At 37.6% G+C, this 24,960-nt stretch overlaps 1 protein-coding gene across 21 annotated transcripts in view; it reads right to left on the reverse strand.

Moving 5' to 3' along the window:
* Window positions 1–509: 509 nt before the first annotated feature.
* Window positions 510–24,960, reverse strand: part of SRRM1 (serine and arginine repetitive matrix 1) — a 36,024-nt gene continuing 11,573 nt past the window's right edge. For 2 of the 21 annotated variants that reach the window (XM_074305814.1, XM_074305836.1), the window contains 10 exons: window positions 22,470–22,744; window positions 14,745–14,825; window positions 14,243–14,329; window positions 12,639–12,783; window positions 12,234–12,275; window positions 8,328–8,444; window positions 6,859–7,323; window positions 5,213–5,408; window positions 2,926–3,114; window positions 510–1,593 (listed from right to left, as the gene is read on the reverse strand). In XM_074305814.1, coding sequence (XP_074161915.1) covers window positions 1,489–1,593; window positions 2,926–3,114; window positions 5,213–5,408; window positions 6,859–7,323; window positions 8,328–8,444; window positions 12,234–12,275; window positions 12,639–12,783; window positions 14,243–14,329; window positions 14,745–14,825; window positions 22,470–22,744 — 1,702 coding nt within the window. In that variant the 3' untranslated portion in view covers window positions 510–1,488. The remainder of the gene's footprint in view (window positions 1,594–2,925; window positions 3,115–5,212; window positions 5,409–6,858; window positions 7,324–8,327; window positions 8,445–12,233; window positions 12,276–12,638; window positions 12,784–14,242; window positions 14,330–14,744; window positions 14,826–22,469; window positions 22,745–24,960) is intronic. The other 19 variants (XM_074305823.1, XM_074305820.1, XM_074305819.1 and 16 more) reach the window with 19 other exon arrangements.

The following is a 24,960-nucleotide window of genomic DNA, read 5'->3' on the forward strand; positions in this document are numbered from 1 at the left end:
TCTTTGTTAAATTGTGGGGCACTTGACACTTGATTGGCTGGCATTCCCTTATTCTGAACCTTACCCAGACATTAACCACAATATGGTCAGTCTTTCAAGCCCTCCTTTCAGGCTCTTCCTCACTCTTACATTCCTAATCAAAGTGTGCTTGAGTCCTTCTGGAAGGAATGGGAAATCCTGTAGAATGAAGATAAGGCAAAAACTGAGAATCCTCATTGCAAAGAAACACTGTGTAACTTACTATTACTTTTCAGGCTGTCAACTTCAGACACAGCTAGTACATAGGCAAAACCCATTGGGAAGGATCTGTTAAGCAAGAGCTGACCATGAAGCTCTGTCCTGGCTCAGAAGGCAAAGGTGAATGACCCCATTTTTTCTTTCCCCATTCTCTTGAAAAAAGCTCCATGGAGCTGAAGCAAGGATATGTTAATGGGCAAATGGGAATCATATGGTCTTTAAAGGCCTTTTCTAAATCATTTATACTTCAGTCAGAACACAAAGGACAAACATTTTTAAATTTAGAAATTTATTCTGTTTAATCCACAAGCTTTATATAGCTTTATTTTAAAAAACAAACAAAAGACAAAAACAAAACAAAAAAAACAAAAAAACAAAAAAAAAAATAAAATAAAACAAAAAATAAAATAAAATAAAACGGTGAAAACATGACAATATCCAAAATTGAGATCCTTCCACTTTTCAAAAGCAAGAGCTCTGAAAGTTCAGTCTACCAACTGGAAGAACGCTAACAAGACAAGAATGATGAATGGGGCAATGATGTCATTTCACAAACAGAATTGTATGTAACTGAAGGAACCTTTCTGGGGCATAACTGTCCTTACAAGCAAATGGGGGGATGGGGCGGAGGCGGGGAGGTGTAGGGGAACAAGACAGGAAAAAATGGAATTCCAGTGTTCCAAATCAACAAGTTACATCAGTGTAAGCCCACAGTGTCCTGGCAAATGACATGTGCTCATTTTCAGGACCATCCTAAGAGCTCTTATCTGGATTCACTTCAGCAGAGACGACAGCAACAGGAAAGTGTGCATTAAAAGCGCTTCTGTCGCCTTCTGGTGAACAGTGGTCTCTCTTCCGGGCAGCTTCAAGGTCAAAGCCTCATAACTTAAATGGGGGCCAAGAAGTGAACAAGAACTTAAAAGACAATCTCTGTGTACGGCCAGGGGTGGGAGAGGATTTAAAGGAAGCAGACGGTTGTCAGCTGTACTTAAACCCCTTTTAAAAAAATTTTTCCCCTTAAAAATGTTTCACTCTAAATGAAGTTATGTTGGCTGTCAATGAATGTCACTAGTACACTGTGGACACCTTTTGTAATGTAAATCCATGCCCTTTTGTTTTTACATGGTGAACCTCAACCTAGCAATTATGACAACAAATGTTATAGCCTAAAGCTCAAACACATTTTAGCAATTGTGAAATGGAATCTGAGTACAAACCCAATCAAATGTACATTATAACAAACAGCCCTGTCTAGGACTGTGGGGACACTTGCGCCTTTCTCATCGACCTCAGCGCCTTTTCCCGAAGGTGTTTCTCTAGATCGTCCAGGTTGTCTTCAGCTTCGCTCTCAGTCTCCTGCAGAGAAAAGGTCCACACTTCACTTTTCCAAGCACTGACAAGTGGCTCTGAAGCTTTTAAAAGACCCTTCAGCACATACTCGGCCCTCCCTCTCACCCAAGCTTGAAGGCTCAGGTGACATGGAGGACCTTGTTCCTGGCCATATCAAGGGGACTGTCAGAACTGGACCTGAGGCCCTAACTCCCTCCCAATCAAAGCAAAATCCCTTATACTCCAGGATGCCTCCCAGGGGGCAAATACTGAATCTAGCTTCAATTCAAACTAAACTGAGTGGAACACACTGTCAAAGAAGTAACTAACTATAAAATAATACTGCATCTCACAGCAAAAATACATGCATTTTGTTCCTTTTAAAACTATATACATTTGTCTTTGCCTCAACCAGAGCTGAGTGCAATGCACTTCAACAGATAATCAGATCCTGGGAATGAAAGGTCCTGAGTCAATCTGAATCACACAGGAAAAATGTAACTGACTATATACAGTAACTAGTTCTATTATTGACTTTTGTTATCCAACTTTTAAGGCAGAAAATAACCTTTTCTGTGGCTTGGCTTTCCAAACAACAGAGAAAGAGTATTAAGACAACAAACAATTGAAGTGTGGCTTCAGAAAGTACCAAATCCCCCTCACCATTCAAGATGAATACACTCTCCTTTCAATACTCAACTCTTTCACAACCATCTTTTGCAGACAGATTATATTTTCAACAATGAGCTCTTTCACATAATACTACCAGATTAAACTTTTAGAAGAGGGACAGTGGCAACAATCATGTTTTCTTCACCACTACCTGCTGAATTGTTGCCAACTTCCATATGAAGACTTGCTTCTTACTTGTTAGAGCTGAGCCTGGAGACTCAAGTCTAAGATGTGCCCTTTTGTTTACAAAATTCATGTGACTCCAGGGTCAAAAGTGACAGCAGAAAGAGGCTCTGACCAGAGTGTTTGAAACCCTGGTGACCCCAGCAGTGACCTCTACAATCTAGGGGCTAACTGCTCTGGGCTTTATCCTGATTCCTCATCGGATAAATGAGAGAGCTAGGCTGGAGAATGAATTCTAAGGCCTCTGGTTCTTCTGTGTTTTGGATCAGAGGATTGGTTTCTCTTACCCATCTAGAAATCCTAATGCTGCTAAAAGAAAATGGGACCCAATGATACTGAGTGAATGAAAGAGTAGAAGTTCCTCACATATCTGGAAAACAATCTACATTCTTAATTTGGGGGTGGAATGAGGGGGAAAAATTTTCTTAATGGAAGACTTGCTTTTGACCTCGTACAAAGAGGCAGCAAAGTAGCTCCATGACCCAGCTGCTGTGCCCACATTACCTTTTTGGGCTCTGTCTCTGCTTCAGGCTCTTCCTGGGCTGATGTGGTGGTGGATGCTATGGCAGCAGCGGCGGCAGCTGCCGCCTTCTCCTTCTTATGTTTTTTGTGTTTTTTGTGCTTCTTGTCCTTTTTGTGTTTCTTGTCCTTCTTTTTCTTCTTTTTCTTCCCACCACCCTCCTGGTCTGAATTCTGTAAAATGATGAAAAAAAGCAGTTACACCAATTATCCTCAGTGTCCTCATCAGGACTGATGTCGGAAATACAGGCCTGATCTCCAAAGCTGCCTTGGGGAAGCCTGAGAAATGACCAGCCTGAACATAGAATACAGGGAGACTAATGTCCACATTAATTTTCATTCACATTTGCCTCACGAGTTGACAGGACTTGGAGTTCAAAGACTTTGAAAGCCATCTAGACCAATTCCATCACTTTACAAAGAAGGAAACAGTGATTCAGAGATGAAAGAGGCTTGCCTGTCAGTCAGAGAAGACTTCGTTCTACAGCACTTGATTACATATACTGTTCTTTTCACTCTGCCTACAGGATTCTGCCAGAGTTTTATCGAGATAACTGCCTCCATTTGTATTCCCTTCCTGCCTGATGATTCATCTTCTCCTTAGGAAGTCTGACCCTCTCTTCTTCCTTTTGACTCCCGAGCAAACTTCCCAAAGCTCCATCTATGCTATGGCTTCCACCATTACTCCCTTATGACTTCCTCTAAAAAATTGATTTATCTGAGTCCTGCCAGACCTACATTTCCAAGTATCTATGGGATTGTCTGGAAGGTTCTTCAAAACCAGTTTCATACCTGAGACTGAGGTCATCTTTTGTCCCTGCCCACCCCCAAAATTCCCCATTTCTGCTTAAACTACTGCCATTTTTTCAAAGCTGCAAATTTTTCATTTAGAATGTTCTACATATTTCTATGAAAATGTGTACAAAACAAATTCTCCAAGCCAACATATACAGAACTATAAAGAATCAACCAATTTTGCTAGTATTTTTCCTTGACAGAGCATTTTTGGTTAGGTTCTCTAAAATTTCATCCCACGTTTTGTAAAAACAAAACCTCACCAGATGGCAATAAAGAATAAAAACTAGTTTGGAGTTTTATTTTAAAACAAATCCAAAGTGTAAAGTTTAGGCATGTAGGAACAAAACTTCTCTCATAGGAAGACTAAGAATAAAATTCATATTCAACTATGTTTAATGACTTTGCATTCAAAGTCCAAATTAATTCAGTAGAATGGATAGTTTTAACTTGCAACAACTTCCTTTCTTCTAACTTCTGAGTTATTGTTCTATAATTAATACTACTCTCACCTTTCCTAGTGTAAAATGCATCATCACCATCAAAAAAAAATTTGAGCCCTCCTCCATTATAGGAAGCACTATATAAAAGAACAGTGATTTTAGTTTATTCCTTTTTTCCTGTTTCTACAGTATACACAGTACTCAAATATTCAATTTGGAGCTGTAACTCAAAACATTCCATGAACAAGATGTCTTGGAAAAAACACTAAATATCTGGTTTATGACAAACTAAAGGTTTAGGACAAATGCTCATTGACAGAAACTGTCTGTGGGCCAATAAATCTACTAATCTTTAATCTAGTCAAGCAATAATGAAATGCTTCCAACAAAACACATTCTAGAAACCCTTATCTGTGAAATTTAAGAGTGAAAATGTCAATGATTTAAAAGATCAAACATGAAAAAAGATGACCAATATGACATTTCCCATTCATATAATCTTTGTGATTGTTTTTAGTGTTTTTTCCTCATTTAGACCTGTGACAGGTATAAGAGACACTCTGAGGAATGCCCTCATCCCACTCCCAAAGCACATTAGAGAGAAACAAATGAGAAGTGAAAAAGCCTGCCCTTGGTCATCCAGCTGGCCCAGGGTAGAGACAGCTCTGAGCATACGCGTTCTGCTTCTCCCACTTTGGGGGCTCCTTTTCCCTCCAACTCAGGAACAATCTTCCCAGATTAAAGGAATCTCTTACTCAAATATTCTAGTCTATTCTTTGCATCCATCATAGCTATGTGTGTTTACTTTTATTCTCCTTCATTTGGGTCCCCCAATACTAAACATGAAGCCTTGCACAAAGTCGTCTTTAATAATTATTTGATGACTTGAATCAAACTGAATTATATAAATCTTATTATCCTTCTAATAGAAGGCATAGATAGCATCTGATTTGTCTCTCACACTTCCTGCACCAAGTACTATGCAGAACATTTAATAAATAGCCATTGCTGAATGATAGAAGAGAAACTCTTACCCTGGCAGGGGATGGGCTTGGCGTGGGGCTTTTAGCCTTCTTGACAGGTGCTGCTGGCGACCAGTTCGTGGATGGGGACTGAGACTGGGTGGGGGATGGAGGTGCTTGGTGTTTCTTAGCTGCTGGCTCAGGAGATCTGGAGGCAGATCTGGAGGATGAGACCCTTCTTACAGACTGGGGACTTGGTGAGGCAGCCCTGGAAACAAGAAAAAAATTAGTCCCCTAAATACACGGTCAATTCGCATTAGGTACCCTAATCAAATTTTGTTGCCTAATTTTGATTCTCCATTGAGTGGGAAAGCAAAGGTTAAAAAAATCTTTATCAACACTTTCTTTAGGTATACAACTTACCAGTCTCTTAAACTGTTCCTTCATATTACATGCACCAGGCCACTTTTACCATGGTACAAAGACCCACAAGACGCAGGAAAGTAGTAATATGACCACCTCTGAAGGGGCAAAGATAATGCCAATCACTTGGAGTTCAAAAAAAGCTTATACCCCTAGGTGGAAAGGTACTACAGAAATCAAAGAATTTCTTACTCAAAGGAGTATCTGGTCACAAAAGCTAACTAAAACAAGCTAATGATATCAATCTAGATTCCTCCTTGGCGATAGAGAAAAGCAAATTCTAAGAACTTTATTATTTCTCAAATGATATGCTTCTTTTTTTCTGAGAATCCTTCCCAGTTAACAGGAACAACATAAGATACCCACAATCAAGGTTTTGGAAGGATTCCATTAGATATAAAGACTTATCATCTTGAAGACTAAAAGATTGTGAAAACCCCAAATGCTTCAAATGGTTTGTATTTCTATTGTTTTCTGACATGCTTATAAAGCTCTTTTAAGACTTCAACAAGGTCCTGATTTCACTAGTTCTAGAGGGGAGATGGGGAAGCCCTTTTTTTCTAAGTTGTAGCATCTTAAAAAACAAAAACAAAAACAAAAACAAAAACAAAAACAAAACGGCAGTCAAGGTCTAGCTGCTGAATCTTTCTGTTTCACTAGACTAGGTCAGTCTTTCCATCTCAAAGGTGATCCACTATCCACATATGAGGCCTCTCCAACATGGTGAGCCTTATGTTCTTACATTGAGCCTCTGAAAGCTGAGGGCTTACTGCTAAGCTTCAATGAGGCAGCCAAGAAATAACTTAAACATGCTTACAACAAACCTAAAGGGTCATATGCTGTATGGATAGAAGGGATTCCCAGAGTTTAAATCCAAGGACCTCATTTTATAGAGGAATGGATGCCCAGTTTTGCCCATAGTTCCATGAGCAGAGACAGAAACCTGGGATTCCTATACAGCTCTTTGGATTCTAAGGTCAACATTCTTTTCACTCCACCATACTATGTCCTCTTAGAGTAATATGGGTATTCTAGACTTCTACATGGAGCCAGAAGAAACAGGACTACCTCATACAACTAGCAAGGGCAGAACTTTTCACAGAATGACAATTTTCTAATAAAAAACCAGAATGGGTGGCGACCATGTGTTCATTCAACCAAAGACTATATTAATACTTATCAGATGGAAAGGACCTTGAATGAAATTTGCATTTCAGGGTAGGGAGAAATAATACCCTTTAATAAAATTTGCTGACAAATAAAGTGAAAAATTCAACAATTCTAAAAGCACCCACTTTTTTGCTTTTCTGGGCTCTGGGGTTCTGGAGACTCTCCTGATAGGCCTAGTGCTTGGTGATGGGGACTGCCTTCTTTGGGGTGAAGATGAAGCTCCTCTTCGGAGTGGGGTAGGACTTGCAGAGGTATGAGGAACTCGAGGCCGTGGTGAAGGTGAATGCCGTTTGTTTGGTAGAGGAGACCGGGTTTCTCGGGTGGATCGGCTAGGGGGGGACCCTTTCCTATGCTTAGAAGATAAGGAAGGGGAACGTCTCTTTGTAACAGGGGAACTTCTTGGCTTCGGAGGTGGAGAATGGGAGACCCGTCGTTTTGGGGGAGGCGAAGGTGATGCCCTTCGCTTGGGAGGTGGTGGTGGGGAAGCCGTTCTTCTCTTAGGAGGCGGGGAAGGAGAGTATCTTCTCTGTATTGGAGGAGAGTATCTTCTTGGAGAAGGTGAGCGTCGACGTGGGGGAGGAGAAGGAGTCCTAGAACAAATATATAGACACAAAGAGAAAAACTACATCAGGGGAATCAATCACAAAGAAAATCTAGATGAGAAGACATGTAGTCTCTTATCTGCTACTGGCTCTCAAAGAGCCAGGTTTGGATTTCAAAAATTTCATGCTAGCCAAAAAGTATCTGAGGATTCATTTTCTAGAAAATTCTGACTTGACCAGAATAGAGGGTCCTCAGGTAACAGAGATTTCAAATTCTCATAAAAAATCATCTAGAATAGATTACAGGGCTAAAAGTTACCTTTGCAGACAACAGCCCAATATCTTCACTTTATAGGTAAGGAAACTAAACATACTCAACATAAACTATAATGAATATAATCTTTTTAAGATGATACAGAAGACCCTCTGCAACCCTGGGATCTACTTCTTAGTAATCAATAACAATTTAATCTTATTATACAGGAATTCTAAGACATAAAAGATGTAGAATATTAGTTTACCATAAATGATATTACTTTTAGAGGCAAAAGGAACCTTAGACATCACCTTATTGAACCCATCATTTGGAAACAGAGGCACACAGAAAAGAAGACTTATCTAACAATACATCTAGTTGATGGCAAAAACCAAACCAGAATTCAGGTTCCTTACATTCAGGGTCAATACTCTTTGGGCTATATCCCCATAATCCAAGTAGAATGAAGACCAACTCTCTCCCTGCAATCCCGTCCCCTCATACATCACCATCAAACTTTCTAATTTACTTCTAGATAAATAGTTCTTAAAATGTTTTTTTCTCCTTTCATCTTCCTGGGTGCAAAAGGCTAATCCCATCGTGAAACTAATATTCAATTGAAATTAAAATATAAAATTCAGGGTCAAGCCCCAGTACTCTTTTAGTCTTATCAGAAATCTCATGTTGTTGTATGCCAGATCATTCATGTCATGCCAGCAACAGGTAACACTTCCCTGTCACTTACTCCCTCTAAGCAGAAGCCATTAGCCTTCTCCCCCCAACCCTTAGAGGGTACCTGCGCCGTGGTGGAGGTGGTGGTGTGGGAGACCGCCGCCGCCGGGGTGGAGGGGCTGGAGAAGGGGACCGCCGTCGTCTAGCCGGTGGAGGTGACGGACTTCTTCTCCGCCTACTACTAAACCAAAAGAAAAAGCGCTATTAATTGTGGTTTCTGTGGGCGCTAGAGTCAACTATAATAACAATTTGTCAGGTAATATAGAAATCTGAATAAATTTCATGTATGTCCCAGCAGAATACCAGGGGTGGAGCCAAGATCTGAGTTTTAGTTCCAACTCAGCCATTCACTAATTGAACAACTTTCATGGCTTTGGGCCTCACTTTCTTTACCAGAGGAGAGAAGGGAATCAAACTAAACAAGTGACAGCGTTCATGGTTTATTTAATTTCTAAATGCCAAGGATGGTACACAAGAAAGCTTGAAAGTTGTGGTCTGAATATTATTATATTAAGACTTTTCTCTTTTGAACCTGAAATCATTATTTTAGTTCGAGTTATAGTATGTATGTGTAAAAATGAAACCAACCTAATTTAATGCAAGTTTTTTTTTTTTTTTTTAAAAACAAGGAAAAAACCAAGCATCCTGAATAATTTCACATTGCAAACCACTGTAAAAACATGATTATACCCCAGATACTGCTTGGGAAGGTTAAAAAGACTAGGTTAACTTGGCAGTTGGCAGTCTTATAACAAATGCTAAAGATCACTAGCTCTGCCTGCCATCTGCCAAAGAGGATTACTCTCCTTAGTCAGACATCTATTTGGCAAGTATCTAATGGAATCTGTGTTTAGATTGGATCTGTCACCTTTAACTAAATGGGTTCCCTGATACAAAGTCAAAGGGAATTATCATTGGGACAAATAAAATTTGAAGACTGCATTATGCTTTAATCCAGCCTGGGGTATAGAAGTATTAATGCTTCAAGTCAGAAAGATTGTTAAGACTCTATTTACAGAAGCCTGTTTGATTTGGAGCCTTGCTCAGTTTTCTCACCTGCAAAATGTATACTGCCTGCTTCACAAGGTGGTAGAGGAGCAAATCAAATAGCATTTATAAAGTGTTTATAACTTTAAAATTTTGGATTGGACCCAAGATTTCGTTGATATAAGAAAATTCCCTATTAAAAAAAAATACTCTGGAACTTTTAGTCTTAAGAGAATTGTTTGGGACAGAGAAGTTAAGTGATTTGATCAGATTCCTTGCTCACTTTATATAAGAAAAAAACAAGAGTTGAACTCAGGTCTTTCTGCTTGTGGGGGCTGTTATCCATCATGTATATAAACTGTTCAGGGACCACATTTCTCAGAAGACATGCAGGCTGCTTCACTACTAGATACCATTACAGGTGGATTTGCCCTCTTCTGAACAGAAAGAATTGATGTTTAAAGATTTAGGGAACATGAAAGGGAAGGTAAAACAACTAACAATAAACCTAAAACACACATCACTTGACAAGCCCTTCTGATCTAGCAGAGGGGAGTTGCAGTGGCTAAGAGGTTCTGGTTTTGGGTGGGACAAACTAATAATGATGGGAATTGTCAAACTCCGGATGATAAACTTAATGTCCAAGCAAGATTTGAATCACTCAGGGATTAAGACAAAAATCCATACCTGTTTAATTCTGTTAATGGATACCTGAAAGATTCTTGTGGGGGAGATGGGGATGAGACTTTCTGAAATACATTTATAAGTTTAAAACCAGAATATGCTAAAAATCAGATTAAAATTGAACACGGAAACTATATAGTCTCTAAATTAAAAAGAAAATAAAGGAAAAAACAAAGAACACATGTTTCGTGGTCCACAAGAGTTGGAGAGAATTTAGACAGGTTTATGCACCAAGAGGCCAATGACCTGACAATCACTCAAGAAATAATAAATGTCCACGATCAGTCTTATAGGATATAAGAAAGCTCCAGCAACTGTGTGAAAGCAAAAACAATGAGATAAACAAAAGACGCTAAGAACTCATTGAACTAAGGAGAAAATGGACAAATTTGTAGTGACTTCAAATCCCAGCTACTACTTTCAATACCATGTGACCTTGGAGAAGTGACCTAAAAGTCTTAGAAATTCAGTTTCTTCATCTGGAAAACAAAGGGATATACTTAAAGCTTCTGGCAATTCTAAAATTCTCTAGTCCCTAGGATTTCTTAACTTAGCTTAGGCAGTTATTCTAGCTTTAAATGGCCCTGGGCGGGGAGAGAAGACATAGCTTGGTGAAAGGTGTCATTTTGTTTTTCAGCTTTTGCATATCTAATGCTTATATGGTATTTTAAACCTATTTTTTATTATTAATAATAATATTGTAATTATTTATAAAAATTTATGTTTAATATCTATTTTAACCTCTGTCTACCTACATACACCTAATATTTCTTCTAATAAAGAAAGTAAATTTTAAGACTACAATACTATCTTTTTATTTTTTCCCCCCTAAAAATAGACTTTAAACTGCAAAATTCTGACAATTTTTTTCAATGACTTTTAAGTTAGACTAGAATTTCTATTGGGAAGACACTATTGAACAAGGTGAGCTAAAGTGAAGACAAAATAAGAAAGATGTGTAATCTAGTTGCAGAAATAGATCCTACATTCAAAATCACTAATGTCAAACATGAAGGCAAGTGGAGTAACTCAACAGGATTGTCAGAACACAGAATCAGTTATGTTACAACTAGGATTCCTCAGAGAAAGGCTAGTATTATGGATTAACTATGGTGAAAGAAGACCATCTTTAGACCTGTATTCTATCTTAAAGATTCTGATTTTTCCAAATGAAATTTTGACTGAAGCAGTGCATAGCCTACCAGGAAATCTATTAGGTTTATTGTGATACACCAGACTCATACTTTTGGATGAAACCAAACTCTTCTAAATATATTGAAATGGTCAGTTTACTTATGTCATAAACAAACTATTTAGGGCACCTAAGATTCCACACAGTACTAAAATGTGCAACTTGAAAATGTTAATAAAGCAACTTGTTTGATTAGACAAAAGTCAAGTTAAATTCTAACAAGTTTTCTAAGTTTTGACATTTAACACTTTCATTTACTTTATTTCCACATAAAAATGCTGCCCATATTTTTTAAAGGGTTAATTTGTTCCCCATATAAATATAAAATTGGCTGACTTGAGTATTACATTCTAAATGTTCATTATCATAAACATTTAAACATTTATATGGAAGATTTAATGTTTTATTTTAAACAAATATAAAATGATGTATTTAGTTAAGTGTTTCTGAGGAAAGATCATGTTTGTGTGTGTGTGTATAGGGGTGTATTATATACACATACATTTATTATGTAGCATGAAGAAATTAAGTTGTCACACAAGATAATCTACTATCATTATGCCACACACTAGTCATTATCAGCTTAAAATTATGTTTCTTCTAGAGCTTCTAGGGGCCCCTTTCCTTAGACAATTGTACCATATGGGAAAGAAAATTGAATTAGTGGCAGGGAAAAAAAAAATCTAGGTTTTGATCCTTTTCCAGTGTGGACCTTGGGTAGTAACTGGGTCTCAATTTCCTTACTGGTATACTGGGGGTTCTATTAGATGACTGAAATCTAAGTCTTGCTCACCTCCAATGTTCTGAGTTTCTTAAAAAAAGCCTTTTACAGAGTAGCTGTAAATTATATACCTGATATTAAGATTGTAAACATTATCCAAAAACTAAGGTAACCAAAAACCAAAAACATAGTTTGAATACAGCTTTAAGTCAGCACCTGGTGTGAGTTTTCTTGAACCCTTAAATGAGCTTCTGAGAGAATCAAGAACGCCTCCATATTGTCACCCACCCTGATTCAGAATGCAGAAAAGTAACCTGGAAAGGAGGTAACTGAAACACTAAAGCTTTGATACTTAACCCTAGTTTACAAAGTAATTTCTAACCAACCTTTTAATCATTGGCGATTGCCATCTCTTTCCCATCTGCATCCTGAGAGCAGTGGAGAAAAACAAATGTCAAAAACTTAATTTACCACACACATTAACTTTGATGCAATACGCAACACTGAGGAAATCAAAACTGAAAACCCATTAAATAGAATTGCTTAGGCTATACTTCAAGTTCCTTATAGTCATGCACACATGACAAAACATGCGTATACAGTTCACATTAAATTCATGCCACACATTAACATTTATAAAATGAAAACCAAACCCCAAGACAGAATCTACTGAAGATTCCCTCCAAGAAGCACTAACTCTAAGCAACACTATTCTTTGAGAAGGGCTCAGGCTAGCAAGTAAATTCTCAAAGTTTGTAGCATTGGCACTAAGACTTAATAAAGAAAATTACCGAGGAGAGGACTCTTTCTGGCGTTTCCGTGGTGATGGGGATGCACTCCGGGAGGCCGAATGTCGCCGACGTCTTCCCACTTCTCCATTTTTCACGTTTGATCTCTTGGGTCGTTCATCTTCTGAGGAGGAGGAGGAGCCAGAGTCTACAATCACACAATTGGCCACGGAAAATTGAGTTAACACTTTATGCTCCTGTGCAATGGCTGGCTGTAGCCAGGCTGGCATTTGACTTTTATTCAAACCCACCAGATGAGTGTGTGTTTAAAAGCAAAATGACAACATGGACAAGTTGTTAGAATTAAGCCTATCAGTACAATAAAGCATCTTAAATACCTAGTGTGGACAGCCTGTCCTTTTGAAATCTATAGGTGATCAAGAAATGTTCGCTGATTTTGAAATCAAATACAAAAGTAGAAAACACATTTCAATAACATCATCTATGGAGAAGAAAGCTACTGATTTATCTGGGAAGTCACTGATTATTCTAACAATTATAAATTTTTGCTTCTGGGCATTTAATTATAATATTTTAATCTTGAGGCAAGGGAATGGAGTTGAATTCTATCATAAATAAACTAATTCATGATCATCATAATCATGATAATCTAAAGCTGATAAATCATAATCCACTTTTAAGACTGTTCCCCCTGTAGTACAGTATTCCTACCCCAATACCATATATCTATAAACCCATGTTACTTCTTATAAACTGTGTCCTGAAAATATACAAGTTCAAATTATCCTTTGGACATGCTAAATTCCTTAATTAAATGACTCTCTTCCACATGATTGAAATACAATGCAATTACAATACAATCTCCCAATAAAAATCACAAAAATCCACATTAACCATTAAAGTAACCTGTAACCTATAAACCTTTGTATTTGTTATATTTATTCTATTTTGATATAGTTCTTTTGAGCATATATAAAGAAAATTCTCAAACTGTAAACCTGAGGGTTAACAACTTTTTTTTTTTTTTTTTTAAATCTCAGAACACAACATAGTACTACGCACATAACAGGCATTTTATAATGCTAATTTTGAAAACACATTAAATTTCTAAATAGTATCTTTCATGTACCAGTCTTCCAGCAGCTCTAATGACTATTTTATAACTAGTATAAGAGGTGAGTACTTTAGGGACTTGCCCTAAAAGCTAACACATACCATGAGGTAATAGTAAAACTGAATTTAGAAACCAGATTTCTCAAACTCAACTGAACCAACATGCTACTTTGACATATAATAAACTCCAATAACTACAGTCACATGCCATTTCTTAAAAGACTTAGTAATAAAGGAGTAAAGACCTACTTGTGGGACTGAAAATACAAAGATGAACAAGAACTCCTGCTCTAATGGGAGGAAGATGGCCTCTCAATTTAGTCTCTTCAGGAACCCTCTTTTCTTTTGTGGTTGAAGCAACTGGGGTTAAGTGACTTGCCCAGGGTCACACAGCTAGGAAACATTAAGTGTCTGAGGCCAGATCTGAACTCAGGTCCTCCTGACTTCAGGGCTGGTGCTCTATCCACTGAGCCACCTAGCTGCTCCATGCCCTCCCTTTTTAACCCAGGTAAGAAAAATCCCAGTGTCTATACCAGAAGAAGACTGCTGGTTCTGTCTCCGGTACTGCCGCCTCTGTTGCACGGAATCCGCTGCTGCCATTTTGCCACCTTTGTCTTCTTCTGAAACATATGTGTGTTTAGAAAGTACTTACACTTAAAAGACCCCCAAACCCCCATTTGTCTAAGACTAGGTAAGCCTTCCCACCTGACTATTAGTAAGGTTTGCCACAACTTTTGGAGATGACCAAGGATTTCAAGTCCTCATTAAACAGAGCTTAATTGGGAATATCTCCAGTGCTTCATATTCATAAAATACTTGATACCCAATCTCTCATTTGACAACTACTGGCCGGAGCTAATGTAATTATGATCCCCATTTTACAGACTCTGGCTCAGAGGTGAAATGACTCATTCATTTCATGTAGATCTAGTAATGGCAGGCTTTCTCCTTCTTCCCTGAACTATTATGACCCACTGTTGAAGGTCCCCTATTACCCATAAAATGCAAAATTAGTACAATATTAACAAAACTTACCCGATTCAGATAACTCTACTTTCCGAGGTTTTGGTGCTGGTGAAGGTGACTCCCTTTTCTCGGTACCTTTATGTTTTGTTGCTAGAGAGAGGGGAAGCAAAACAAAAGGTGTTCCCATGAAAGGATGCTGAATGTACTAGGATCCCAAATGAAATCATACTAGAAGAGATCAGGAGACTACATACATTGGCAGTGTGAGGAGAGCACAGAATCTCAGTTTAGAGAACTTGGAACCTTGACTTTTTATTCTGCATTTGTGTGAGATGGGACATCAGTTTTCTCCTGTCAGATTACTAGACAAGACCTAATCAGATTATTTATAGATTTTAATTAGTCTATACGAAACTTACGACTTAAAAAAAAAAAAAGATACTTTTACTGGCTAAGAAAACTTGTAGAGAAAGCAAATGTTCCTATTCCCCAAGAACAGAACTCTATTGGTGTGCTATACACCAACATGTACAGCAATGTATGTGGGCAATACACATAATCTGGCTAGGCTAGTGCAGCAGCCTGCATTATTTCCTACAGATGCTCCAAACATGTGCCTTGAATAGATTAATGGGATGTGTTCAATCTTTCAGTAGCCTTAAAGGGTTGGGAATACAACTAAGATTATGGAAGTACCTATCTGTTGAATAAGCCTAAAAAGAACTGTCAGGAGTCTAAGTACTTCTAGTGCTAAGATTTTTCCTTGTAGACTAACTAGAGCCTATGGGGAGCATGCCACATTTAATAATAATAAATGAAAAAGGAAACCATCATATCATAGTGTACTTGAGACAGTCTTTTGGGGCTTCATATCTTAAAAGATTGGAAAATTTAGGGAAGGACTCAATACTATCTGAATTGTGTGTTCAGAGGACAAGCAATACAGAAAATTAAAGGGTCCAAAAGAAGTGAGAAAAAATTAATGAAAATGGCGTTGTCTAAACAACAATGGTTTAACCATCTTCAACTAGTAGTTAGAATCAGTACATAAAGGATAACCTTAAAACATCAAAAATTTAAGTGAGAAATTAGGAAGAACTCTCCAGAGGCTGATAAATGTTAAATACTGAAGTGGGCCAATTAACCTTTCCAGGGTAGGACTAAAATCTCAAGTTCTCTTAAGCTCTCTAAATAAATTCTAACTCAATTAGCTTAAAACAGCTCTATCTAGCTGAGATAAAACACACAAGAAGGCTGGGTAAAGCTGTAATTCTCACACTGACAAGATAAAAAAGAACCCCCCCCCACAACTTCAAAGAGCATTCCCCATAATGAACATCTGTTAACAGTTATACTTTAATACCATCTTCCATCAGCCTTTCTGTAACATAGCTAAAAAATGGGCATCTCATTCCATAAAGATGCCCAATGGAAGGAAAACTCACCTCCTGAGGCAGTTCATTCTGCTGAAAGACACTTCTTATTCTTAGATTTTTCCTTTTAAATCTCCAACTTTTTTTAGGCAACTTCTAACTCTCACCTCTAAAGCTAAACAGAATCAGCCCCATCCTTCCTCCAGGTACCATGGCCAGCCCACTATAAAAAAAAGAAAAGCCTGTCTCTCCAACCAATTCAAACAGACCTTTACTATGCCTGCTGCCCCTCCCCTCCTCTAGAGACTTTCAGACAGGGAGGAACAAAAAAGACACAATCATTTAAGCCAGATAAGCCCGACCATGACAGAAGTCAGTGAGTGGGACAATCATCTCACTCCAAAGGTCTTAACACACCCCAAAATCTCATTAGATTTGGCTTTGCCATCAAAAACCACAGCCACCTTTTTATACAAGCTGTTGTTCAATGATGGCAATTCATCTTATGTTTGTGAAGTTGACTTTCAACCCAAGTTAAAAACAATGTTGCTCTCTTATTACTTTTCATCTTCCTGGATTCCTTCTATGTTCTAGCTTGTCAAAAATTTTTCTGAATCCTAATTCCATTGACTACTAGATTTGTACCCTATGTAAATCTTGACAAGCAGACCATTTAAGGCCTGCCCTTATACAAATCACTATGTTCACAAGAACAGATTCCCCAAAACACTATATGAAGAACTCGTTCCAAATTGACGTCAATAACGAACTACGCTGTGGATCCAACTTGTCTGAATCCATCTGCTTTTCGTATCAACTACACTGTATCATTCATCTTTCCCATATGTACAGAATTAGACATGATTTAATCCAAAGATTTGTGAAAATAGAGTTGTCTTATTCCTCTACTCTTATCTACCAATTTAATAAAATAGAAGTAAGGTTAGTCTGGAACAGTCTGTTCTTGGCTGAAGCATTCTTTGATCACTAGCCTCCTTTTATACAATTTCACTCATCATCTCTTTAATGGAAAGTTTAAATATTTTGTTAGGAATACAAGTCGATCTCACCAGCCTGAAGTTTCAGCCTCAGTGACCCTCAGATCCCAGGATCTTTTAAATTGCTTGACAGTGTCTCAATGTTCAACACCCATCTTTCTTTTGATAACTATTTGACTTGGAATAGTCTAATCACGTTGCTAAATGCTCTCCCTCCTTACTTATCTCAGAAACTAGCCACCATGAGCCACTTCAATTTTGTTCTCTCCTTCCTAGACCGACAGAGAAAACAAGCAAGATGAGAATGAGCAACTCTACTTTCTTCCAGAAGGCAGTTGTCAATCATTCAGACTTCAGGAAGATTGAGTGTGCTCTCTCTGCTCCAACTTTTTCCCCACTAGCACCATCTTTTCCAACCTCAGCTCTAGCTAACACACACCACTGTGTGCCACTGTGCCATATTTTTGCATTTATTCCTAGCATTATTTATTTATCATTGTCCATTTCATATACATTTTAAAACATTTAAGCTGGCAGGTAAATTCCTATGCACATCCACACTGGTTTAACAGCTCAGTCAAAGAATCACACACCAGTTTCTACGATCTTGTAGGGAATTTTTAAACAATGTCTTCAACTTCCAGGGATTTTATTTCCTGTCCAAGTGCTCCATTTCAGGATGAGAACAAAGAATAAACATTTAACCAGAAGGATACACAACAGAATTCTATAATTAAAAAACAAACTATCAAGTCAAAAATTCATTTGCAAGAAAAACATCCTCCCATTTTTCAAAATGGGGTTTAAGGGATAAAAGGCTCCAGTTTTATCATCAGTAGTCAGTTTCCAGTACCCACAATTACCAACCAAGGGGAAAGAGACAGGAGTCAGTCCAATAAGGCCAGACTACTCATAGCCATAAGAAGGATTTCAGAGCTATTTAAAAAATGTCTAATAAAATAATTTTAAAAATAAAGTAAAATTAACAAAATGGTTTATTAAACATTTTTTCAACTATCATCTCTATGCATGCTTCTCGGATTTACATATCCAATCCAGTCTCAATGTTTCTTCTGAGCTACAACTTGCATTACCAAGAACCTGTTGGACATATCTGGATGAACTGTTTATCTCAAAATGATTATGTCTAAAACATCTTCTCCTTCCTCCCCCTTTTTCCTTTCTGTTGCTGCTGGTGAATACCACTATCTTCAAGTCAGTCAACCTTGAAATATCTATGTGTTCTCAATTCTTCAATCTCACTCATCCCATATATACAATCTCATCAAATGCTGTCATTTCTACCTTCGTATTTCTCATGTCCTTTTCTCCTCTGAAACTGTTCCTAGTTTATTTCCCTGATTTAAGTAACTTCCCTGTCCAAAAATCAAAGTGACCTTGCCCAAGTGCAGGTCTGTTACCAATCCTCTTCCCTCACTTCAATAAAACACAGGGGCTTCTTCTTACTTTCTAGAAACAATATAAAGTCCTCTGGTGTTAAATGGCCTTTCTATCACTTCACTTTTCCTGCTTTTATTGCCCTTCAAGAACACTACAAATTGGAGACAACAGCCTATTTCCTGTACTTCAGAGACTTTATCTCCTGCTGTCAAGCCTTTGCCATGGCTGTCCCTGGGACCTTGCATATTTCTCCCCTTCTTGGTTTCCCAGCCATCTTGAAAAATCTGCTCAGATCCAACCTTGTATAGGAAGCCTTTTTCTACCTCTCCTCTTACCCTTGTAATTCTTCCTATCACTTCCCCTGTACATACTTCTAACACACAAAGGTATTTGGAGATTATCTCCTGTTAGAATCTAAGTTGATGACAGCTTTATATCAGGCACTCTACAAGGTGGCTAAACTATTTTTTGCCTTTCTTTACAACCTCAGAGCCCAGCACAGTGTTAGACACACAGTAGGGACTTCATTAATGCTGATTTACAGTTTCAATTGCCTCTAGTTTTTCCTTTGAAATAATTTCAAAACAAGAAATCATTAAGAAAATCAGGAAAGCCTATCTTTTATATGCTATGAAAAAATTGGAAATTAAAGTTTACTAACCAGAAATTTAAATTTATGAACATAAGTCTTTACTAAACTATTTCATTGGGAGAGAAAGCTCCTGGTGAACACGTGGTGCATTAAGGCACAGTTGGCCCCACGCCTGCAGGAGCTGCCTAGCCTGGGTAACTTCCATAAGAACTGACTTGCCCAGGGCCATAACTTGGACCCCGTTTTTTTTTGTCTTGATGGCAAGTCTCTCACATTACATACTGCATATTACAAATACATTTACGCATATATTTTTGCTACCTGATTTCCTAACATAATGTGTTACTACTTCCTCTTTCAGTATTTTGAGTTGAATCATAGTTATCACTATTAATCCTTTTTAGAAATATTAATTATTCATCAAAAATTTCTGCCCCAAATTACAATGGACTTGGATGGAGAGATCCATCTGGACCCAGACAGGGGACTGGGAGGAATGAGTGTTGTTTGCTTTTTATTTTTTCCCTTTTTGATCTGTTTTTTCTTGTGTGGTTTGATAATTGTGAAAATATGCATAGAAGAATTGCACATGTTTAACATATACTAGATTACTTGCTGTCTAGGGGAGGGGTGGGGAAAAGGAGAAAAAATTTTGCAACACAAAGGTTTTGCAAGGGTGAATGTTAAAAGCTATTTGCATGTTTTAAAAATAAAGACCTTAAACTGCCACCCCACAAAAGAAAAAATGCTAGATGATTGTTATTGATTTTTTACAAATAATAATAAAACAACGAGAAAAATTTTCTTCCTCTTTGCATGATTTAAAATTAATGCAACAAGAGATTTTACTATGGTGAAGAGATATTTTTCTAGCAGAATATATGAATTTAATGTAAATAAATGGGGAAAAGCAATATATACAACAAAAAACTACTATTGTCTGTTAAGTAATGCATCAAGTCCACAATTTTCTGTGATCTAATAGACTACATCTTTAAAGCCCTTGAAAGGCAGTGAAGGAGATGGGTAACAAAATACCCACCAAGGCCTGTATTTTATTTTATTTTTTGGTGAGGCAATTGGAGTTAAGTGACTTGCCCAAGGTCACACAACTAAGAAGTGTTAAAGTGTCTGTGATCAAATTTGAACTTGGGGTCTTTTTGACTTCAGAGCTGGTCTCTATCCACTGCACCAACTAGCTGCTGCTCCTAGGTCTGTGTTTTAAATAGACCAAAGCAAGGCTGGTAAAACTAACACTACCTTTTCTCTTTTCTTGTTCCTTATGACACAGTTAATAATCTGGAAAGGAAAAAACTATCTCTGAAGCGGACTCAGGAACTTGTTCTGATGGAATATGCATAGTGTCCCAAAAGGACAATCAACCTATAATTTTCCCAAAATATCCTTCTTTTCCTCCTCCCGCCTATCCCTGATGAATTCTTAGAACTAAATAAACTTGGCTTTTTTCCTCCCTGCTTCACTTAATCTCTAACCATGGCAGTTTGCCATTGTCAAAAGTAAGAGCCCTAACTCAATCCCTGGAGGCCTGGTTAAGACTGGTGGCTGCATGATTAATAGGGAAATACATTTAATATAATTGTACATGTATAATCCTAATCAAATTGCTTGCCATCTTGGGGGGAGGGGGTGTTAGAGAAGAGGAAGAAAAATACTGAACTCAAAAATCTTATAAAGGTAAATGTTGAAAACTATCTTTATAAATAATTAGAAAAAATAAAATATTATTAAATGGGGTGGAAGAGAAGACTGGCAGCTGCTACCTCAAATAAAATATTAAGAGATCTTCCATATTCTTGAGATTCTATTCAACAATTAACATCCTCCCTAAGACACCATCAATATTCATTCAAATAGAAAACTTGTGATAACATCTCCATTAACTTAGGAGTCAACTCATTTATTGAGGATGCTCCTTATTTGATATCCATTAACAACTGAGGAGCTGTATTGTACATTAGATATTCCCCCTTCCTCTATTGGTCATTTTACAACACATTAGTGCCCTCTGCCCCTAAAAACGAAGCAGTCCTTTGACAGCCAGCCACAACACCCACCAGCTCAGCATTCAGACTGCCAATCCTAGAGCTACCCAGAATACTTCACATCCCATCTCTCATACAGGTTTCTCTTCAGTCTGCAGTGTGTGAATACAAAAGCAGTTTTAAAAGATTCCCTTAGTTATTTGGCTACTGCTGGAATTCACACATCAATAGCTAAAAAGGATTCTGTAACAAAAATGTTCCATTTATTAAGAAAAAAATGTTCTCTTTTTAAAACCAAAAACCCTCAAACAATACAATTCCAGAGTGTATTCAGATAGGTATAAAGATAAATAAATAAAGTTAGGTATTCAGATAAATTTACATAGAATAGGGTTTCCCTTTATTTTTTTAATAAAGGTAACTTCCTTTTTCAAAACTACTAGACACCTTCACTTCCTATCAAATGTACAAATACAACACACACCAAATATTTCATGTGAACTAAAACAATATAGAAATGGTTATCTTCTACATGCCATAAATCCAGCTACATTTAAGGAAATTTAGCCACAAGATGGACATTCTGATCATCAGACAAAGGTTCTACTAGTATTGTAAGCCTTTAAATTGATCCCAGCATAAAGCAGAAAGGACTACATTGTTCCTTGAGTTCCAGGGGCCTCAAAAAGTACTTTCCCTATCACTCACTTTTCTAACTAAACATACACCAGCACAAGATCCTGAAGCTTTAAGATGGTCGAAAGGGGTCTTCTAGATGGTATACTTATAGAATAGAATAATAGAACTCAAAACTTTTTTCATGAATATTTTCATTATACTGAAGAAAAAAGCCCCGATCACCCACACAACTTACATTCCAACTTACACAGAGCATTCCACTCTTCTGGTATGATCACAGAACATAAATTCTTTAAGAATAAAATGGCAGGGATAAAAGCAATGACTAGTCTACATTTAAAGGGAAATAATTTTTTAAAAATTACTTCAGAGTATTCCACATTATTCCTTTTAAGGGAACAATGTGGTCAACCAAGAATTAAACTAGAACACAAAGTTCTCAGGTAAGATTATCAAAAAGAAATATCTTCATAAGAAATGATAGTTGATCCAGAAGTAATGAAATACACACCTAAATTGAAGATTTGTATTTTATGACTTGAATTTCAAAAAATAAAGTTCAAATCCAGCTTCTGCTAACATTACTTCCCTATCTACTTAAAACAGAAAGCCTCAGACCTACAAGGGAAGCCTTAGTTTCAAAACTTATTAGAATTCTAAAGGACAAAAAAGTACTTTCCTCAAAAAAAGGGACAGTCAACATACACATCCCACCTAAGCTGCTTCCACCTCCAAAAAACCATTTTGATAAACAGAGAAAAAGAATGAGTGCAAGAGACTGGCTTTACCTTTACCTGAGGTTCTCCCTGGAGAAACAGAGCCACGACTTTTCCTTGTACGATTTGACTGCTGGGGTGTTGGTGACCGACGGGTTTTTGGCGGTGGGCTTGCTGGCGGAGATGGCCGATGTCTTCGCCGTGGAGGACTTGAAGATGGAGAGAGTCTACGAGTTTTTCTAGGGGGGCTGGAGATTCTTTTGGGTGGCTTCTTCGGAGGTGACCGGGAACGGGAAGATGATGATGACGAGCTGCTGCCAGAGAGAGATGCTGATGAGCGCCGCCTTCTGTGGACCAAGGGACATTAACTAATTTTTAACTACAATGATTACATCAAATACCACTTTTTAGGCAGAATTCTGCCTAAAAATTTGCATAAAGACAGTTTTTGATTTTCTGGTTTTTTGAGTTGTATGTATCCAAGCAAAGAGTTTGGAAAATCAAACTCTTATTAAGTCAGGAAACAGCCATTTCTGATTTAAAAAAATTTTTTTTTTTACAAAGGTAGCAGTTTTTGCTCTATTAGAAGTTACATGTATGTAACTTTTTTTGTGATCCGTTGAATGATATCAGTGTTGGAGTTGCAGATACGGCAAAGCTTTTCATTTGTAGAACATTTGATTTTCCTGAACCTTTAAGGATGCAGTTAAAAAAAAAAAAAAAAAAAAAAGGTGTACACAAGTGATTTTATTTGAAATGTTGAATGTCTCCTCAAGTTAGGATATTTAAACAATCTCATCAATTTGTCTCACGAAGGAGAAAGAATTGGGAAATTGTTTTAACTACATCAACTTCTAAGCCAGGGATCTCTTAAATTCTGCAACAAAATTTGTGTTCTGTTCTAATTATGTGTACCTGCAGAATCAACCTTTGATGGCAGAATTCTTGAGAATCTGGAAAAAAAGAAACCCTACCCTAAGTGTGAGGGAAATACCAGCTGAAAGGGAATCTTACACAAAGTGCAAAATATTTTGATTGAAAATTGGCTGCTCAGAAAGTACAACAAAGAAACATACTGTCCATAAACAATGACATGAAAACTTGCTGTTTCCATGGATTCTCCAACTTGGAGCTCTCAGAGTCATCTTTGGCCTGATAGAATAATGAATTTCAAAAACTGCAAGAATTTTTATGTATCACAGAATACAAAGTCACATTGATCAGCATAGAAAGTGTGCTGGGTCATCAACTACATACTCTGGTATGGGCTGTGGGCCGAAGGTCAATGCAGCTGAGTATTTCACCAAACTGCTCTTAGACTTCCGCTTAGAGGCAGCTAGGTTATACAGTGCATAGATCACCAGACCTGGAGTCAAAAAGACCCATCTTGAGTTCAAGTCCAACTCAGATATATACTAGCTATGTGACCCTGAGCAAGGTACTTAAGCTTGTTTGCCTCAGTTTCCAAATTTATAAAATAAGTAAGAGAAGGAAATGGGAATCACTCCAGGATCTTTACCAAGAAAAACTCCACAAGAGGTCAGAGAGAACTGAAATGAGAGATTCTATCCCTAGGCCTCAAGCATCCTTTTTCTACAAAACAAGGACACTGCCCCAGAAAACATTTCAAGTTCCTTTCTAGTCCATTGTGAGATCAACTTCTAAGTTGCAGGTAATAAAACAATTCTTTTTACAAATTCAACCAAGACGAGTATGTTTTTGCATTTTGGGTGGTCTTAAAACCTTCCTCAGTTTCCCAAAAGCCAATGCATAACTAAAACCATTAATTGGAAATATCCACAAATAGCAGGAAATAATAAAATGAAGGGCTATCTAGACAAGAACAAAAAAAGGTCAACACTCCAGTCCTCAGGCTAATCTACCTTTTCACCAAGCAGTTCAACTACAATATTGTTTTATTGAGTCATTTAAGTAATCTCAGATTCTCTGTGAACTCATTTGGACTTTTCTTGGCAGAGATACTGGACAGGTTTGCCATTTCCTTCTCCAGGTCTTTTTATAGACAAAGAAATTGAGACAAGCAGGGTTAAAGTGACTTGGTCAAGGTCACATGGCAAGTATGTGTCTTGAGGCCAGATTTGAATCTAGGGACAAGAGTCTCACTGACACACCAGGTAGAATGCTCTTCCCACGGCATTGTTTGACTTCTCTTTTACACTATAATGACATTTCCAATTTGTTTGCTAAAATGAAAAAATCTAAAGTTTCCTTTTTTGTAATCTCATGATGATCCAAGTAAAAATCACCAGAAGAAAAGTCATCTGTTCATTATTATTGGTCTTATTTCGTACCCTTTTAATATGTGATCAGTCTTGCAAACATTTTTATTTTATCAGAAACAAGAGAATTACGGTTGTGAGCAATGGTGGAAGACAACAGGTTTCACTGAACTTATTTACTCTGGTGATTGAGTATGGTAGGAGAGAAGAAACCACTGATCATCCAATTCAAATGCCTAACTCACCAACCTGGCTCATCCTTTGAAGATCAGCAGTTTCTAATTTGCTCAGACACACTCCTCTACCTGAGTGGACAGCCTCTA

The sequence above is a fragment of the Sminthopsis crassicaudata genome, chromosome 3 (assembly GCF_048593235.1).
Source record: "Sminthopsis crassicaudata isolate SCR6 chromosome 3, ASM4859323v1, whole genome shotgun sequence".
NCBI lineage: Eukaryota > Metazoa > Chordata > Mammalia > Dasyuromorphia > Dasyuridae > Sminthopsis > Sminthopsis crassicaudata.